The following is a 19,037-nucleotide window of genomic DNA, read 5'->3' on the forward strand; positions in this document are numbered from 1 at the left end:
AAGAAAAAACCCAGCCACTGTAATGCTGATGCGTGGATGCCTTTTGGTCCCGGTTGGTGTCACCAACCGGGACCAAAGGGCCCCCTGCCTGGGCTTGGCGCACCGGCCACGTGGAGGACCATCTGTCCCGATTCGTGTTAGAACCGGGACTAAAGGGGGGAGGTATTAGTAACGACCCATGAACCGGGACTAAAGGCCCTTACGAACCGGGAAAAATGCCCCTTTTCTACTAGTGCCTACTCCCAGTGGGAGTAGGACTCCTCCCTGGCACGCCTCCTCCTGGCCGGCCGGCCCTCCCCCTTGATCCTTTATATACGGGGGCAGGGGGGCACCTCTAGACACAACAACAATTGATCCTTGGATCTCTCAGCCGTGTGCGGTGCCCCCCTCCACCATAGTTCTCCTCAATAATATTGTAGCAGTGCTTAGGCGAAGCCCTGCGACGGTAGAACATCAAGATCGTCACCACGCCGTCGTGCTGACGGAACTCTCCCTCGACACTCGGCTGGATCGGAGTACGAGGGACGTCATCGAGCTGAACTTGTGCTAGAACTCGGAGGTGTCGTAGTTTCGGTGCTTGATCGGTCGGGCCGTGAAGACGTACGACTACATCAACCGCATTGTTCTAACGCTTCCGCTTTCGGTCTACGAGGGTGCGTGGACACACTCTCCCCTCTCGTTTCTATGCATCACCATGATTTTGCGTGTGCGTAGAATTTTTTTGAAATTACTACGTTTCCCAACACATACCACAACTTGTTCTTGCATAGTGTGGTTCATTGCTCGAGTACCGGTGATGGTGATGCATAGTTTGCGCTCATGCTGAGGCCACATTTACGGTCCGTCGTGGCGCAGTGTATACAGGTCTTATTTTATAGATAACAATGTTTTTTGACCGGGTATAAATTACAATATTGATTATGCAAGTTTATAAAATTAACCATAACTTTATGCTTTTCCCTAAAAAAATGTATAACTTTATGCTAGAAATGGAAACAAATAGGTGGTTCCAAATGCAGTTTACCTTACATTCCATGTTTTAGACGAAATTGTTGTTGATTTACTGTGAAAACAAAATTGAGGGGGTCCAATTACCAACCTACATGGAAACAATAAAAAAATTGCGGGAAAACACTCGATGGTTGGTCAACACTAGGCCCCCGATGGATTAGCTCGCCCCTCGATGGAAAGAGTGGCTGTTACTGCATGCCAATTTGGCACGTACTCCCTTCATTACAATGAGTGCACGCATCTTAGTGTTCAACTTTGATCATAAATTAGACCAACCAAATGTAGGTTATACGTGATACAAATTATATGGTTGAATTGATATTGAGAAGAAATTTTCGATGGCATAACTTTTAAGTCGCATGAATATATATTATTGATCCAATTCTGATCAAAGTTGAATTTTGGAAAACGGAACGCCTTATTCACTGGAACGAAGGAAGTAGCCGCATGGCAACAGAGGCAATGCTGTATGCAGGGTTAAATTATTTCATTCTTTGGATATTTTTGCCCAACGTCTTAGGTCAAGCAGTCCAAGTAAATAGCAACAGATACATTGCCAAACCAGCATCAACCATCCCCAAATCGTTGGTTGCATAGTTTTATCTCCAAGGGAGCTAGAGCACCTCCCTGGAAAGAGAACATTTTTTTGTTATTTCAAAATGATTTTTTATCTTTTGCAATGCAAGAAGCCATAAATTGACCAGGTCCGAGAGTTACAAGAGAAATCCCTACATAAAAAATTATAAACGGACCCACGAGGAGTTCGTCGTCCTGGACAAGCCGATGGCACGCTGCGAGCCTAACACGAAGCCACACCTAGTACTTATCATAGAACCAAGGAGTCATTGTAACTATGACCCGGAAGACAATGCATGCTAATGAGAGACGGCACCGAGCCAGCGACGACGATCGAAGCACAAACCATTAACGTCAAGAACAAGTTAAAGATCGAGCGAGGAGACAATAATCCACATCAACACCGAAATGTAGTCATATGATCATATCGAAGAGATCATCGACGCCACTGGAAACCGAAGCGGATCATCTTGATTAATGATATCCCCCTCCCCCAGAATCTGGTAGACCGGACATCAGGAAAACAACCATCACTTGCCCGACGGTGCTGCTAGAACCAATACCTCCTCGACAAGGACTGAGGTATTTATTCCACTGCATCGTCTCCTCTACCACCAGGACGAACGACAGGAGGACGCCAATTTCTAACAAACTAGAGAAAACTTCATACGAGAGCGAATATCCATTCCTAGGGGCGTCGGAACCGGCCACCAAAGGTGAGAGAGACATGCAGAATAAGTTGATGAGGATGAGGACTAATTTGTGGCAGTTCCTTTTTTAAAAAGAGAGTGTAGATTAATCCTTCAAAAACACCGTAGCACAAGTCCTTACGACCTAACTATGCTAAAGCATGTGTCACATCATTATCTTTTGTGTTGATTTTTCCCCACAAGTTTCATGAAGCGGCGTTCATGTTTAAGCTGCTTGAATTCTCACATGACGATGCTACTTATATTTGATCTACTCAGATATGTCGATTTGAAATCTCTTACCACTAAATTGCAATCAATCTCAAACACTAACAGATTGGTCGTACACTGCTGATTGTCTCAGACTTTCTAGACAGGCACATGCTTGTCCTTCATTTTCGCCATGATGGATTATATCCCAGTATTGTGTGTGTGTGTGCGCGCGCGCGTGCGTGTGTGCGTGCGTGCGTGCATGTTGGTTGGGTGTGAACTCTGTAAGTACTTGTTCGGTTAATCCCCTCCACAAGGAGTTGGAGAGGATTGGAGGGGTCAAATCCCAACCGAACAAGGCCTAAGGTTATATCACCGCCTTGGGACGTTTTAAATCAATAAAATATACTTTGTCAAGAAAAAAAGATGAGGCTCTTCCACAAACACACATACACTCCAATTTTACCACCTAGTATTAGGCTAAGTTTGCTATTTGAATAGTGTTGTGTTGAAATGCCGAAACTAGTCACTTCCTTGTTTTCTTACAAATTTTGGCAAGATCCTCAAAAGAAAAATCAATTGGAGTTCAAAATACTCCCTCCTTGTTTTCTGAATAGGATGTATATAGACATGTTTTGGTGTATAGAACAATGCCAGTGCGTTGCAACGGGATATAAATATTCTAGCACATTAGCTTGTGATTTACCTGTTAATAATAATGCGATTGTGTAAATAAATGTCCATCAAATTCTGCCCGTAAATTACCTTGTATTTTAATTAGAAGTTTGGTAAGTAAATTAAAATAGAATTTGTTCGGAAAGTAAGTAAATTAAGGTGATTGATTATCATATACATGGAAGGTTGGACAAATGGGGGGTGAGAAGAAAGGTAAAATAAGAACCTTACGTTCTTTTTAAGTAGTATAGATATAGATATTTGTTCACCTATTTCAGTACGTATATAATCCATACCGAAATATCCAAAACATCTTATAATTTGAAACAGAGGGAGTAGCATATAGCACAAGGTCCAGCAGTGACTAAAAACCCTTAAAATCTTAGCTTTCTTTTATCACTTAGGAGTCATGCAAGATAAAAGTCTCATGCACGGTTCTGCACGAGAGAAAGAAGCAAGAAATCCTCTTTTTGACTCAGATCCCCCACTCCAGTCGTTTGTAACAAAATCTATCTGAATCGAAGAGCCCATAGCTTTCCTAATATCAAAACTAGTGCACTGTCGATGTATTGAATTATAGAGAGCCCATTAGATTGATCTTAAGTTGGTTCTCTTGAACCAGACATTCATTATTCATCTCTAGCAGCATAAGATACACCAAAACAAGTACTAATATAATTAAGTTGTGATACAGGACACGCATACATGTACATATTACACAATAGTATAACAAGCACTCTCAAAAAAAGAAAAAAATACCAACAGTTTATAACAAGCATATAATAACACTAGTAACACACGTCCGTACATATACTCAATCTGCACGCATAGATCCAAACAATCCTTCACTGGTCACTGTTTACAATATAGATGTTGGAACCAAGTGATGTTGAATCAATCACTCGGATTTATTCCATGGACGACACGCAGCAGAGGCGACAGAATTACCAACATGCATGGCAATATGTGGCATCGACCGTACGCTGGAGTCGTCTCGTGAGTCGTGATATACCTGCTCACGAGATAACGTAGCGGAGCTCTAGGCGCTGTCGCGTAGCCGCTGGAGCAGCGCGGAGCGGAGGGCGGCGCCGTCATCGTGCTGCAGCGCGGCGGGCACGTCCACCACGACGTCCTGCACCGTCGCGCCCTGCACGCGGCTCACGCACGCGTGCTGCACCTGCATCTCAAGCGAGCGGAGCGGGCTCATCAGTCTCGCCGGCGCGTACGGGGCGGACCCCGCTGCCGTCGTCACGCGCAGCGCCGCCGCGTCCCGTCCCACCATTCGCACCTCCACCGTCTCGTCGCCGGCTAGAAAGTGCTGGAAGGAGGCGCCGCCACCGCCGAGGGAGCCCGAGTTAGTGTCCCACCTCGCGGCGGCCGCCTGCTTGCTCTCGTCCTCGAGCCGGGCCACACGGGCGCGCAGCTCGGCGATGTATGCGGCGGCGTCGGCGAGGAGGGAGGCCTTGTCCATGCGGGACACGGTGGGGACAGCAGCGCGGAGGTCGCAGAAGCGGCGGTTCAGTTTGTCGCGGCGCTGCCTCTCGGCCTCCACGTGACTGACTGTGGGCCCCTCGGGGCGTGGCCCGGGCTTCCTCCCACGCTGCTTGGCCGCCGCCGGCCGCGGCGTCGACTCCGTGGAGGCAGGGAGGCTCGCCGCCGGCAGCTCCGAGATCTCGGAGTCCGTGGACAGCAGGGACCCCGCGGGCCACAGGTCCCCCGCGTCCTCGCTCTTGGCCGGCACGGCGACGTCGCCGAGCAGCCATTGCTCGGGAACCTCGCAGGAGGCGAACTGGATAAACTGGTGGTGGTGGTGCTCGAACTGCCCGGACGGCGGCGAGACCGGGAAGAAGGAGGAGCACGGGGAGAGCAGCTCGTCGTCCATGGCCGGCGGGACGTGAGTGCGTGTCGCTACTCGAACTCGCAAGTGGAGATGCGGCGAACCTGTATTTCCACTCCGCTATGGCCATGTATTTATACCTGTGGCACATTGGCGGTTGAGACATAATCTCCGTTCCTAAATATTTGTTTTTCTAGACATTCCAACAAGTGAGGCCCTGCTTGTTTCATAAGTCCTAGGATTTTTTTAAGTTCCAACGTATAAGTCACAAGTCCCTACCTGTTTGTTTACAGGGACTTATAAGTCCCAAGTTCCTACCTGTTTGTTTACAGGGACTTATAAGTCCATGTTGCACCGCTGCAACGAGGCTCAGGAGATGGCCTGTCCGGTGATTGGAGGCACCGCTGCAATGAACCAAGGCAGAACGAACTGAGGCGGGCGGCGACGGGGCGGCGAACCGAGGCGGGACGGCGACGGGGCGGCGAACCGGGGCGGGGCAGCGACGGGGCGGCAAACCGAGGCGGGGCGGCGACGGGGCGAGAGGCGGGGCGGCGACAGGGCGAGCGGCGGGGCGGCGGCGGCGATTGGACCGAGAGGCAGGCGGCATGCGGGGAACGAGCCTGGAGCGACGCCGGTAGGTCCGGCCCGGGATAAGTCTCAATAAGCTTCTCCCTGAGAGTCTTATTTGATAAGTCCCAAATCACCATAATAAGTCCCAATAAGTCCCTTGTGTTTGGTTTAGGTGGGACTTATAGGAACTTTTTTAAGTCTCAAAACCAATAAGTCCCTGGAAACAAACACACTCTGACTACATACCAAGCAAAATGAGTGAATCTACACTCTAAAATATGTCTATATACATTCGTATGTGATAGTTCATTTGAAATGTACCAAAAACAAATATTTAAAAACGGATGGAGTAATATATACGTTTATCTCACGGAAATGGTCTCTGTCGTTTTCGACTTACCTTTGCCCGCAAAAAACATGTCCGTGTGAGCCCGGGCTTGAGATCTTGAAGGAACCAATAGATGACAATTAGGTTAGTTAGGGTATGTACAATGATTGATAAGATAGTTTTATTTCAAGTCTTGCATGTAATTTAAAGATAATAAAAAAGTATGTCTATAATGAGTTATATCTTAGGGGGTGTTTGTTTTCAGGGACATTTTGATGTAGGGATTAGAAAAAGTCCCTAGCAAACCAAACAGAGTGGGACTTTTTTGGGACTTTTTACTAAAAGTCCTTAGAAGCACCTCCTTGAGAGTCTTTAAAAAGTCCCAGGGACTAGAAAAAGTCCTAGGACTAGAGAAACAAACACCACCTTAGCCTCATCTTCAATAACTCGTTATTCCTCAAAACATGGTGAGACAAATTGTTCTAAAAGATCATCTCTTGTCTTCTCTTAAATACTCTCCTTCACCTCATTATTTATCATACGTGGCACTCCTAAGATATCATCATTGTACATGCCCTTAGAGTTTTGTAGTCACTTATAAGTTAGTCACTAGTACTAGTATGTGATAAAGAGAAAAAAGACACGAGCAAGTTAAATTGCAGTGGTGAGCTAAAAAAAATAAAATTCATGGACACCAGCATTCAGGACATATTTTTATAGAAGAAACACACCCAAAATGAGGTACCGGAAATTCGCTCCTGACGGGTTTCGAAAACTGGGCGCAGGCTACAACACTGAACACACTTGCAGTGGTGAGCTAGACAACCAGTAACATGTGCATACATGTTGAAAATGGATAGTTACTTTCTAACAAGAGAGTCATGTTTATCTTTCTTTTTTTAAAGTCATTTTTGGGTGCTGAAATGACCTTTTTTGCGGGAAATGACCTTGATGGAGAATTTTGACATAAAACACATAATTTAAGTATTGAAAACTACGGAAAATCAAGCATGTAGAGGACGGATTCAAGTATATATGTGCAGGTTGATTTTGAAACATACATATGGAAAATCAGAGGGGGGTGACTCTTCTTTTGTTCAAAAAATAACCTGCACATACAAATATGGAAATCAGAGGGGGTGGCCCTTCTTTTGTTCAAAAAATAACCTGCAAATACATATGGAAAATGGATAATTACTTCACACAAAAAAGATGGACAATTAGTCAAGAAATCATCTAAGTTTAGAAAATAACGTGAAATGACCTCAACTCAAAATTTTACCAAAAACAGATCATTTAAGTTTGGAAAATTAAGAAAAACCCATGCATGTAAAAGCATCTACACCAGATGCCTCAAACCCCCTTCATATGCTCGGGCGGACGGCTCGGTCACAAAAAATGACCCAGACGGGCGCCTCAAACGGGCCTCAAATTCCCGGGCCGACCGGCACCCCTAATATTCAACCCAAATATGGGGAGGCTATGGCACCACCGGGAGCGTCCGTCACGTCGTACTGACGGTCGGGTCCCACACGAAATCGCCCGGAAACGCAACGCGCCGAGAGCCGAAGCTTCCGGTGGGGGTGTGAACGCCGTGTGGCGCCGCTTTGGCTCGCCGCTCAAGGCCAAAGCCCGACTATTTAAGCCGACCGCCGGCACCAAAACCCTACCTGTCCCCATTTCCCCCCTCCCGTCCGTAACCACAACCACTTTCCACTCACCGCTACAACTAGTAGCCATGCATGCAACCACGCCGTCGGGTAAGGAGCTAGCCAGATCTGACGCTGAAGCACCGACAGCAACTCCTTGAGCAGATCCGGGCAAGGCACGAAGACCGGATCGCCGCGGGGCTACCTTCGTATGCGGTTGATCCGGAGGAGAACTTGGAGGAGGAGGAGGAGGAGGAGGAGGAGCACGAGGAGGACGTGGGGGGCACTGGGGCCGCGGATATGTAGGCTGAGCAACAGGCGATCCTCGATCCCCTCTGGTGGGAATCAGGGGCGAAGGCCAAGCGCCGTCGTCTGCATGAGGTGGAGGCGGAGCACGCCACAGACGTTGACGAGATGCTCGCTTATATGTATGAGAAGGAGGATCCGGAGCCCTCCAACGTGCCCAACTAACCGACACCCGGCATGGACATCGTGGACATCTCCGCCGACAAAACTTAGTATGGACTAGTGTGGTATATGTAGGAACTCTTTTGTATGGTTTGTATGGATGTAGGAGATGAAATATGAGGTATTCGAATGCATAGCACCAAGTATGAGATATGACCCGTCAATGCCCGCTGACGCGTCCGGTTGCCTCCGTGAGCGTTTGAGGGTCCGGATTTGCCAAGTCATAACGGTGGGACAATTACAAATGTGCACGTTAATTTTGAAACTTAAACATGACGTAGGAAAAACAACCAGAAGACGGTTGTTTCGACAGAAGTTATTGTGACTTATACTGTGCCTATGGCCAATTTGCAAACTTTATGCACATACTTATATCCATTCTCTACATGATTATATATAAAAAATGCTTATGTCCATTCTCCACATGATTATCGTAACTTTCTAGGACTTAAATGATGTGATTTTCGCAAATTTCTGAGCCGAAATCATATACACACCATGTTCCAAAAACCGAACACTGAAATAAACTCGCCGGAAGCTGGAGTGCAGCTGCGTTTGACCATGGTGATCCTTGACCTTTCTCCCGAACAATCCATGCAGGAGCTAGCTTGACTTACGTGTGACCTATTGACCTTTTTCTTTTCTTTTTTTGGACGGGCCATGAGTCATGCAAGCACGCACGGCGAAGGATTCATGTACTCCTATGGGGCAAAAGGTGCCGGGCCAGGAAGGTCTCGATGCATTACGTTCTACTCATATGGGAAATGGGAAATAATGGGCGGATGCGCACAACATGTTTGCACCACAAACAGAAGGCATGAACTATATTGCCTAAAAGAAAATGGCACCGACTATATAGAAGTTGCGTAAAAACAATTGGGAGTCGGTCGATTGTTGGGCATTAGATTTTTCATCCAACGGACATCCAACCTTCTTCTTTCTTCAACCGCCTTTCACCCCGCTGATTGGTGCCGACCGAATCGGTTGCTGCCACCACCAATGTTTTGCGGCATTCCCGCGCATGCCTTGTCGTTCAACCATGTTGCCACCACTTCGACATTCCCTCTAAACACTACTATCACTGGCACCGGCAGCTATCCCGCTCTACGAACTCAATCCTTCCACTCGCTCCCATGGATGACATCCCGGACCCAATTTTCCTGTCTCACGCTCATTCATGGCTCGGGCCTCGCTAGGGACAGCGACGCGACTGACTACGTCGCCCTTGGTTGGGCCTCGATTCTCCGCTGCCTCACCCTCACCAAGGAAAATCAATTGGCGTGTTTGCAATTAGCAAATGTGCATATATATACAATTGCAGGTGCAGTGCAACCGGGGCAAGCTTTCTCGCGCCCGCAAAAAAACACGCCACACGCTACCACGGTTCATCTTCATCTAACTCCTCTTGCTAGCCCACCTCGATAGGGCACCAAAGAAGGTGGCCAGCTCTCCCCTTGGGATACCCACTTGCTTCCAAGTGTGGCCCTCACTCTCGATTCTGCTGATTACCGCAATTATGATGGGGTGGCTCCACCGAATACTATGGCGTTTATATGCTTCCATATGGTTATAGTTGACGGGCATAAGATTGACGAAGTCGTCACACATGGTCGTAATTGACGGGCATGCATGTCATACCGCTGAAAGAAAAGTGCCGGAAAATCTTAACAAATTCAGAAAAATATGGTCACACGTGTTAAGTCTACGACTTGAACCATGATGGCCAAGTTCCAGCACAAGAAACACAGTCGTGTGAGTTATGCTCATTTCCCTAGACGTCAATGGTCTGCTTTTTTGCTAATTTGGTAGTCACACAGTAGAAAAGGTTTCACAAAATACTGTGCCATCAGTCCATCCGTGTGACCTACCAGCTCCGAGATCTTAGGGTAAATCGATCGAGTGAGACGTGTTGGTGAGAAAAGGACTGCACATGGTTTGCCTTTGGCTCGTAGTGAACGACAATGGCCGGAGAGGACATGATGATACTGTGCTGTAGGTCTTGAGGAGCAAGCTTTCTCGCTTTAACTTTGTGCAAGTAATTGTGGCAATTGCCATGCTGAAACGAGCAAGGTGCTGGAGCGTAACTAGCCTCTGACGTGCCGGCCGGCTGGCAAACGCACGTCACCCCGCTTCGCGCATGCATCAGACGGTCGGAGCCTTGGAACAAGCTAGCCAAAAGATGGTACTGCTTGGGAACTTGAGCGACGCGTCACCATGAGGAAAAGGACGGATGATTCGCGCCAGGCCAAACTACACGTACGTACGACCGATTGGATGCATGGCAGATAGATGGATAAGATACGGAGCTACGCTAGGCCATGGGCTTCAGTTCCCTTGCAGGTTAGCTCTCCCAGCTGAGTGATCATCCCGGCGGTGAGATCTCGATGTGAGTCTCTCTCGATCTGACGGCACGACCTACTAATTGAGTCGATCCTTATCGGTGAATAGCTACACGTTTTGACGGGCGCGCTACGCAACAATCCAGGCAAGAGTCCAAGAGGAACACAGCTTCGGGTGCCAAACACCGGACGAACACCGCATGCTTCAGCTAACTACTACTAGGAGCCTACTAGGAGTATTAGCTACCTACGTGCGTCCGTTCTGAGCTTCGTGCGGCCCGGAGATCGAGATCGATTTATGTACAGGCTACCAGGGTTTAATAGGATTGTCTAGGAGCATGGTTAACAAGGGAGGCAACAGCCGGGTCTATAGCTATGTCCATGTCATCTATAGTCTTCATACAGCCAAGACCTGTAAGACAATAAGTTTTGGGGAATCAGCACAACCCTCTAGGGGTGGCTTATCTCATTATATATAATGGTTGTGTTACAATATGTACCATATACGTACATAGGTACAGAAGCTATACATAGTCTAACACCCTCCCTCAATCTTAGCCACTTTCTAAAGAACTGAGAAGGGTAAGATTGCGCCTACAAGCCTCAAACTGTGGCAGCGGTAAAGGCTTAGTGAAGATGTCTGCAAGTTGATCCTTAGATGAGATAAACTTGATCTGGAGTTGCTTCTGTGATACACGTTCCCGTACAAAGTGATAGTCAACTTCAATGTGTTTCATTCGGGCATGAAATACTGGATTTGCAGAAAGGTATGTAGCACCGATGTTATCACACCAAAGAATAGGAGGCTGTGGTTGAGACAAACCCAACTCCTGAAGCAAAGACTGCACCCAAATAATCTTTGCAGTAGCATTAGCCACAGCCTTGTACTCAGCTTCAGTACTGCTACGTGACACAGTAGCCTGTTTCCGAGCACTCCAGGCGATCAAATTAGAGCCAAAGAATACTGCATAACCCCCCGTGGATCGCCTGTCATCTGGGCTACCAGCCCAATCTGCATCAGAGAAGGCCGAAAGGACCCGAGAGGAAGTCGGCCGAATATGCATACCAAATGTCAGGGTGAACTGAACATAACGAAGAATGCGTTTAACAGCAGCCCAATGAGTATCTCTGGGAGCCTGAAGATACTGACAAACCCTGTTAACAACATAAGAGATATCTGGTCTCGTGATCGTCAAGTACTGAAGTCCACCAACAATGCTCCTGTACTCTGTGGCATCCGCAGGAGACAAAAGCTCACCATCAACAGCTGTTATCTTGTCGGTAGACGACATGGGTGTGGTGGTCGGTTTGCACTTCAGCATGCCAGCTCTCTGTAACAACTCCAAGGAGTACTTCTTCTGCGTAAGGACAAGACCAGTAGCACGAGAAGTGACCTCAACTCCAAGAAAGTAGTGAAGCTTCCCAAGATCTTTGACCGCAAAATCAGCACCAAGAGAGCAGACAAGAGCATCAGCAGCATACTGAGAAGAGCTGACAAGGATAATATCATCAACATATACCAAAAGATACATAGTGACTTCTGGCTTCTGTAGAAGAAATAACGAAGTGTCAGCAGTAGACGGCACAAACCCATGAGCACGAAGGGCAGAGGCAAGGCGGGCATGCCAGGCACGAGGAGCTTGCTTCAAACCATATAGTGCTTTGGAAAGACGACAGATATAGTCAGGACGATCAGGATCAGAGAAACCAGGCGGCTGTTTCATATAAACCTCTTCCTCCAAAAATCCATGTAGAAAAGCATTCTGCACATCAAGTTGACGAAGTGACCAACCACGAGAAACAGCAATGGAGAGAAGAAGCCGAATAGTGGTAGGCTTGACGACAGGACTGAAGGTGTCCTCATAGTCAAGACCATGACGCTGCCGAAAACCGCGAGCAACAAGTCGCGCTTTGTAACGCTCAATAGATCCATCCGAATGCTTCTTCACTTTGAATACCCATTTTGAGTCAATAACATTTACCCGTGGTGGTGGAGGAACGAGAGTCCATGTCTTGTTACGAAGAAGAGCATGAAACTCCTGCTCCATAGCCTCTCGCCAATGTGGAATGCGCAGGGCAGCCTGATATAAGCGAGGCTCAGAAGATGGATCCGCAACAGCAGCAGCCAAACAAGCAGCCAACCAAGCAACCGTACCATCCTTACGTTCCTTAGGTTTGAAAATGACACTGCGACTGCGTGTATGTGGTCGGGACACAGGAACCACCGAGGTCGACGGAGCAGCCTGCAACAGGCTGGAGGACGGTGACGTTGACGAGTCAGCCGGTGACGAGGAGCCAGTCACGGTAGCCTCGGACTCGGTTGGCGAAGAAGGCCGACCCACCGGCGAAACCGGCAGAGCAGACGAAGCAGCTGGCGACTCCGGCATCACAGACCGGGCCGATGGCGAGCTCGGCATAGTGGGCCGTGGCGCGGCCGGTGTCACGGGCCGATCCACTGATGAAGGCGACGTGAGGACCCGAGCCGCGGGCGAAGACGGCGTGACGGGCCGAGCCGCAGGCGAAGACGGCGTGACGGGCCGAGCCGCGGGCGACTCGGCGGCCGCTGGCGAAACGGACCGAGCAGTGGAGATGCTCGGCGCGACGGGCTCGTCGGGTGACCATGCATGGCACGCGAATCGATGCCATGCAACATAGGGCGATCGACGTGCCCACCAGAAGACGACGATGATGATGGTGAATCCTCCAACAGCTCCAAACGAGCTCCACGTCCGGTTCCTGCACCATGGTTAGGTAACAGCAAAGGAGAGTATGCAACATCATCAAATTGGTCAGAAGCAACAGAGGATGAATGCAGGGATGGTGGTTCGACAGTGGACACAGGAAGGTTGGCAAAGGGAAAAACATGCTCATCAAACACGACGTCCCGAGATATATAGACACGATTAGTGGGAACATGAAGACATTTGTAACCTTTATGAAGAGAGCTATAGCCAAGAAAAACACACTTCTTAGAACGAAACTCAAGCTTGCGCTTGTTATATGGACGAAGATGCGGCCAGCAAGCACACCCAAATACCTTGAGAAAGGTATAATCAGGTTGTTCATTAAGGAGAACCTCAATGGGAGTCTTCATGTTTAAAACACGAGTAGGAGTACGGTTGATGAGAAAGCATGCAGTGGTGAAAGCATCACTCCAAAACCGAAACGGAACAGATGCATGAGCCAAAAGAGTAAGACCAGCTTCAACAATATGACGATGCTTACGTTCGACTGAACCATTCTGCTGATGTGTATGTGGACATGCTAAACGATGAGCTATCCCAAGCGACTGAAAGAAAGAGTTGAGGTTGCGATACTCGCCCCCCCCCCCAATCCGACTGGACATGAACAATTTTGTGCTTGAGAAGACGTTCAACATGTTTTTGAAACTGAACAAAAATATCAAACACATCAGATTTGCGTTTAATAAGGTAAAGCCAGGTAAAGCGACTATAAGCATCAACGAAACTGATATAGTAATTATGACCACTGACAGAAGTCTGAGCAGGACCCCATACATCTGAAAACACAAGTTCTAAAGGATGTTTCACCTCACGACTGGACTCCGAAAAAGGAAGTTGATGACTCTTCCCCTGCTGACAAGCATCACACACTGCTACATCTTTATTACTAGACAAACTAGGAAGCTCATGACGACGCAAAATATGACGGACAATAGGTGTGGCCGGGTGACCAAGACGAGCATGCCACTGTGACGGAGAGATCCGAACTCCACTGAAAACACGAGCGACACCAGGATGCTCCAGACGGTAGAGGCCCTGGCACAACCGCCCACTAAGAAGAATGTCCCTCGTGCCCCGATCCTTAATAAAAAGATCAAAAGGGTGAAATTCACAAAGCACATTATTATCACGTGTGAGTTTAGGAACTGAAAGAAGATTACGGGTCACAGATGGAACTCGAAGAACATTGCGAAGCTGAAGACTCCTATTGGCATGTCTAGTGAGAAGAGATGCTTGACCAATATGAGAGATGTGCATACCTGCTCCATTGGCGGTGTGGATCTTGTCGGAGCCATGATAGGGTTCACGAGTGTGAAGCTTCCCCATCTCGCTGGTTAGATGCTCTGTCGCCCCAGAGTCCATGTACCAGTGTGGATCGATGGAGTAGGACTGAGTGTGTCCCTGTTGCTTCTGCGGCGCGGGACGATCAGCCATGGCGACCTGATGGGCATTGTTGCGTGTATCTTTGCCGTCATTGCCAAGACCAAGGAAGCTTCGCTGGAAGCGCTTATGACACTTGGAGGCCCAGTGCCCATCGCGGCCACAAAGCTGACACACACGTGGACCGCCAGCCCCCGGTAAGGTCGCAGTAGGTGGGGGGGCCGAGGCGGGCGACGGTGGCAGCCCCAAGGGAGACCGGGATGATGAAGAAGAGCGGCCACCCTTGATGGCGGCGTTGGCCGAGAGGGAGCCAGTGCCCCTGGTGCGGCTAGTCTCGACCCGTTGCTCAGTGAGAAGGAGCCGAGAGAAAACCTCGTGTGCCAGCATGGGTGTCGAGTTGCCCCGCTCGTTGATGATCTCGACTAAGGCATCATACTCCTCATCAAGACCATTGACAATAAACGAGTTGAACTCGGAGTCGGTGAGGGGCTGTCCAATGGAGGCCAATGTGTCGGCGAGGCCCTTGACCTTGTTGTAGAACTCAGTGGCAGTGGAGTCAAGCTTCTGACACTCTCCAAGCTGACGACGGAGTGCAGAGACACGAGCCTGGGACTGCGCTGCAAAGGTGCGCTCAAGGATGGTCCAGGCCTCATGAGACGTCTTCGCGAAGACAACAAGGCCGGCAACTGCCGGCGAGAGCGACCCCTGGATGGAGGAGAGGTTCGCCTGGTCCTGCCCCGTCCAGACGCGATGGGCCGGATTGTAGACCGGACCGTGCACGCTGTCTACCAGCGCGGGTGGGCAGGGAAGCGATCCGTCGAGGTAGCCTAGCAGGTAGTGACTCCCCAAGAGCGGGAGAACCTGCGCACGCCAGAAGATGTAGTTGTCGGCGGAGAGCTTGATGGTGATGAGATGACCGAAGTGAAACGGCGGCGGCGAAGACAATCCCATCGAGGAGGCTGCCTGGGGTGCAAACACCATGGAGGCAGCCGGAGGCACCGAAGCCGATGCGGGAGGAGGCGGGACCGCAGCCAGGGCGGGCGCCGCAAAGCTCGCGGCCGGTGCGGACGCCGCAAGGCCCGCGGCCGGGGCGGACGCCGCCAACCCCGCCAGCGGGGCAGTGTGATCCGCTTGCGGCAGGAGCGGCGGGACGACGCCTGCGGAGTCCGCAGCGGACGGCGGCGCCGCGGTGTGGACCACGAGGTCACGCCCAAGTGAGGGCGCCGGCGGCGTGGAGAAGACGGAACCGATGCTCCTTGTCCCGATCGGAGCCGGAACAGAGACGGCATCGAGCGGGAGGTTGAGCAGAGCCGCATGAGAGGCCGGGAGGAAGCCCGCAGCAGTGGAACCGGTGGTGGCGGCGCTCGACATGGCGGCGGCGCGATCGGTGGCGCGGCGGCGGCGGTAAAGGCGGCGGCGGCTGCGGCGGCGGCGCGGGTATTAGGGTTTAGAAGCGGAAGCGATCGTAACCTAGCGTGATACCATGTAAGACAATAAGTTTTGGGGAACCAGCACAACCCTCTAGGGGTGGCTTATCTCATTATATATAATGGTTGTGTTACAATATGTACCATATACGTACATAGGTACAGAAGCTATACATAGTCTAACAAGACCATATAATAAGATAGCTATAAGTTGACTGTTGGGTTGGATTTAACTATTAATATCTGCATGCTGGGATTGGGAGGAAAGACAAATCGCCAGTTTATAGCATAGCAGCTTGGGCTCGTGCCTTGTGTATAGGCGGGCGACTGCTCAAGCGCCCGTTCTGCTCTCTCTCCTCACTTCTCTCTCTTCCACCTAGGATTTTTATGACATGGCAGATCTTATAGCCTGCTGAGTAGGACATATTATACTTGCTCTAGTGCATGCGCACATGCCGCCGGTATAGGACATCCTTTCGGTTCTTGGATCCATAGGAAAAACCATAGAAGTAGGATCAATGTGCTCCACGTGGCTGACGATGGGGCCGTCGGGCCGCCGCCCACGCCGCTTCTTCGTTGACGCCTGGAGGCTCACCGGCGGTAACTCAGAGTCCGGGGAGAGCAACCAGCTCCCCTCAGGCCACAAGTAATCTCTCTCCTTGCTCTTGGCCGCTGCGACGATGTTGCGGAGCAGCCATTGCTAGGGGACCTCGCAGGAGGCAAACTCATGGTGGTTCTGGTCCGCAGTGTCGAGCTGGGGAGGCGGCGACGGTGCCTCCGTGCATTCGTCTGCGCGGTCATAAGCGACCGGCGGTAGACCCATTCGAGGAGCCGCACGTCCTCGTCTACCGCAGTGGCGAGCTGGGGAGGCGGCGACGGTGCCTCTGTGTGTTCGTCTCTGCGGTCGTAAGCGACCGACGGTAGACCCATTTGAGGAGCCGCGCGTCCTCGTCGGGCTCCGCCTGCATCGCGCGGCAGTGGCGCACGGACTGCTACGCCTCCCTCCTCTCTCTTTTCTCGCCTTTGATTCCGGAGTGCGCGTCCGGACCGGCGGGACGGGCACAAGCAACAACTGCTGCCCACGTGGGCGGGGGGGAGGGGCAAAAGCCGGCGGGGCCAGGGGACGGCATAGGGGAGTCGCGGATTGCACAGGCCGCCTGTCAGAGTTGCGGTCGGGCCGGGTGGGGCCAGCACAGGCGCCCGAACTGTGCCAGCGGGGAAGCTGTGGCTACGGCGAGGCTGCAGATCCAGAGTTGCCCCCGGTCTCCAGCTTGGACCGCTTCAAGGCGATGCGGAGGGCAAGCTCATAGTCCAGATCCAACTCGAAGTCGGAGCGGCTGTCGGAGCTTGATATTGCACCGGATTCGATTGGAATCTGTGCGGGGAGAGCAGAGGACGGAGCGAGAGAGAAGGGTGAGTGAGCTAGGGTTTCAGAGCGAAGAGCCGGATGGGGTTTTTGTGGGACATCCGTGTGGTCGGTGATGGGCCCGGCTTGTCAGGCGGACACGCCCAGGCGTGGCCGGGCCACCCTATATCCGCCCCATATTTGAAATGAATATGAGGAGTGCCAGTCAGCCCGGCGTTTGGGGGTCATTTGAAGCATCCGTCTAAATAAAAAAATCGTGGCCGGTCAATGACCGAGTAGATGGCCAGACGTTTGAGGCCAGTTTGAGACGTCCGGCTGTAGATGCTCTTACATGAGCACAAAGCATCTTGAAACGTCACGGCCCTACCGGAGGACAGAACGATATTTCCCTTTTTACTGCATCCATGCGAAGTTTATGCGGTAGAGCTGTGTGTGTGTGCCAGGGCATGTGGTGTACACTGGGAAAGTATCAGGTCTTACTAGCCATTAGGTGCTATCATGACACTAGTAGAAAAACACTTAATAGACCCGGTTCATAAGGGTCTTTAGTCCTGGTTCATGAACCGGGACTAATGGGTCGTTACTAATACCTTCACCCATTAGTCTCGGTTCAAACACGAACTGGGACCAATGTGCCTCCACGTGGCCCTGTGCGCCGAGCCCAGTCAGGGGGCCTTTGGTCCCGGTTGGTGGCTCCAACCGGGACCAAAAGGCATCCACGCGTCAGCATTCCAGTGGCTGGGGTTTTTGCTTTTTTTTTGAAAGGAGGGGGGTTGAGGGTTTTGGGGGGTTAATTTAGGTGTTTCATATATTGTGTTAGCTAGCTAATTAATAGAGAGAAGTGTCCTCTCTTATGTCCGTGCTTGGTCGACGCTACGTACTATATATACATAAGTGATCGAGAGAACCATTCAGTACAGAAGTTCGTCATGCATACCGAGAGAAGTGATTGATCGACCTCTCCTTCTCCGAGAGATTGGTCGAACAACAAGTTTTCGTATCATGTATCCGACGCTACTGGCTACATACATGTAGAATATGTATAAGATCTCTTAATTACAAACCCCTAGCATTTGAAATCAATTTCCACATGGTATTCTCCGGCTTTACTGATGACGTGGTCAAGAAAGAATCCCGCCAATTCCTCTTGAATTGCTTTCATGCGATCTGGTTCTAGGAGTTCATTCCGCAGCTGCCACGTCTAATTTGAAGAAGGGGGTTAATTAATACATGTATATGAATGAAACTCAACAGAAATGATGGTGTAATAAAATGAAATTTTGAATATTATTGCTTACGCACTTCATATTGTCTTTTAGAGTAGCCCCGCTTGTTTTTCAAAGTCGCGGTGTGGATGAACTCGCACACGTAGTATCCACAGAAATCATTCCCTTCCTCCTACCACAAGCACTTTACGAGAAATAGAGGTCAATCAAATTGATAATGAAGCATTATAAATGGCATTGATGAAAATATAGCTATAGAATCAACGGGAGATGTGCACAACTAGCTAGCCAGTGGTACTTACTTTCGGGTATGTATATCGCAGCTCCTTCGGCAGTCCCGGAGCTTCTGCGGTGAACTGTTTCCAAACCCTGCAAGACAAAGAAAATAATTATTATTACTTGAGATATTAGGAAATGAACAAAAAGTTGCCGATATGGTGCGATAATGATCGATTGAACTTACTTGCTGAGCATTTTAGTCATGTCCGCATAGGTTTCGGGATCTTTCCATCTCGAGTCTAAGATGGTTACTAGTCCACGCT

The 19,037-nt window shown here is 49.9% G+C and overlaps 1 protein-coding gene across 1 annotated transcript; it reads right to left on the reverse strand.

Annotated features, from left to right (window-relative positions):
- Positions 1-3,776: 3,776 nt before the first annotated feature.
- LOC119305900 (transcription factor bHLH14-like) lies at positions 3,777-5,091 on the reverse strand. Its single transcript, XM_037582297.1, has one exon. It carries the CDS (start codon positions 5,041-5,043, stop codon positions 4,201-4,203), a length of 843 nt encoding a protein of 280 aa, XP_037438194.1. The 5' UTR covers positions 5,044-5,091; the 3' UTR covers positions 3,777-4,200.
- Positions 5,092-19,037: the final 13,946 nt, after the last annotated feature.

The sequence above is a fragment of the Triticum dicoccoides genome, chromosome 5B (genome assembly GCF_002162155.2).
Source record: "Triticum dicoccoides isolate Atlit2015 ecotype Zavitan chromosome 5B, WEW_v2.0, whole genome shotgun sequence".
Classification (NCBI taxonomy): Eukaryota; Viridiplantae; Streptophyta; class Magnoliopsida; order Poales; family Poaceae; genus Triticum; species Triticum dicoccoides.

Coding starts and splice junctions, on each gene's coding strand:
- LOC119305900 (XM_037582297.1), bottom strand. CDS start 5,043: ATGGACGACGAGCTGCTCTCCCCGTGCTCCTCCTTCTTCCCGGTCTCG.